At 39.6% G+C, this 1,490-nt stretch overlaps 1 protein-coding gene across 2 annotated transcripts in view; it reads left to right on the top strand.

Annotated features, from left to right (window-relative positions):
- Nucleotides 1-405: 405 nt before the first annotated feature.
- tomm20b (translocase of outer mitochondrial membrane 20b) overlaps nt 406-1,490 on the top strand; it is a 5,458-nt gene continuing 4,373 nt past the window's right edge. The window contains exons 1-2 of one of the 2 annotated variants that reach the window (XM_016450628.1): nt 406-411; nt 962-1,157. In XM_016450628.1, the coding sequence (XP_016306114.1) occupies nt 1,034-1,157 (124 nt within the window). In that variant the 5' untranslated portion in view covers nt 406-411; nt 962-1,033. Of the gene's footprint in view, nt 412-910; nt 1,158-1,490 lie in introns of those variants that run through there. The other variant, XM_016450627.1, reaches the window with a different exon arrangement.

Here is a 1,490-nt window from a genome sequence, read left to right as displayed (position 1 = left end):
AACACATTTTTTATTATTATTTTTTAATATTATAGGCCTATGTATTTTAAGGAAGTGCTTTTTTCAGATGCTTTTAAATATTGAAATACATTTTTCAAATCATGTTTAACTGTCACAGAACTTGGAGCAACTTCAATAAATGTGCGTATGTATAAATACAACTTACAGATTATCAAAATATTACACAAAAATTCAGCCTCTTTGTTTTGCATCAAATAACATTGAACTGATATTATTCATCTGTGGATCTTTACTGCCACCTGCTGCAGAAACAGAAAACAGAATTGTTCTAAAGGACGGGTTTTCTTTAAAAAACATCGTTTTATTTTCCACATAAAGATATAATATTCTTGCCTTGTTTGATCATCTGTGTAGCTCGAGTGAAGAGTTTATAGTCTTTGGTGTTGTTGTGTATTTCTGATCAGGCGGAAGCAGCGGCAGCTCAGCTGTCTAGTGATGTCCGGTTCGCGAACGAATCGTTCGATTCAACCGGTTCTTCTTAGTGAACTGGTTGAACCAGTTCACCAAATCTGACTGAATCATTTGAAACGGTTCGCGTCTCCAGTAAGCATTAATCCACAAATTACTTAAGTTATTCACTTTTTTAACATGGCTGACACTCCCTCTGAGTCGAAATAAACCAATATCCCGGAGTAATTAATTTACTCAAACAGTACACTGACTGAACTGCTGTGAAGAGAGAACTGAAGATGAACACGAGCAGAGCAGCCGGATAACGAACGTACACGCCCACTGCTGGAGCGGTTCTCGTTCTCGAGTCAAGAACCGGTTGCATCGGTTTTCGGATCACCAGTACACTTTCAACCGGTTTATTGAATCGAACTGTCCGAAAGAACCGGTTCGCGGAAAAGAACCGAACTTCCCATCACTACAGCTGTCACTGGTTCTGACGTCACCGGGTCTTTCCTCGTGTGGCTCTCCGTGAGGGTCATGCGGTCAGTGTGATCGCTGTTATTATTATTATTATTTCTCGGCTCTGATATCGTGTCGTGTTGTTCTGATCTCTCTCGTCATGATGGGCGGCAGCAGCAGCAGGATCGCGGCTGGTTTGGGCGCGGCGCTGTTCGTCGGTTACTGCATTTATTTCGACAAAAAGAGACGGAGTGACCCGAACTACAAGAACAAACTACGAGAACGTGAGAGCATCTATCTATCTATCTATCTATCTATCTATCTATCTATCTATCTATCTATCTGTCTGTCTATCTGTCTGTCTGTCTGAACATCTATCTATCTGTCTGTCTGTCCGTATATCTATCTATCTGTCTGAATATCTATATCTGTCTGTCTGTCTGTCTGAATATCTATCTATCTATCTATCTGTCTGTCTGAATATCTATCTAGCTATCTGTCTGTATATCTATCTGTATGTCTATCTATCTGTCTGTCTGAATATCTACAGGTGCATCTCAATAAATTAGAATGTCGTGGAAAAGTTCATTTATTTCAGTAATTCAACTCAAATTGTG

Source organism: Sinocyclocheilus anshuiensis, unplaced genomic scaffold (genome assembly GCF_001515605.1).
Source record: "Sinocyclocheilus anshuiensis isolate Anshui unplaced genomic scaffold, SAMN03320099.WGS_v1.1 scaffold2737, whole genome shotgun sequence".
NCBI classification, from domain to species: domain Eukaryota; kingdom Metazoa; phylum Chordata; class Actinopteri; order Cypriniformes; family Cyprinidae; genus Sinocyclocheilus; species Sinocyclocheilus anshuiensis.
Note: the sequence above shows the minus strand (reverse complement) of the source record. Positions and strands in the feature narration are given on the sequence as shown.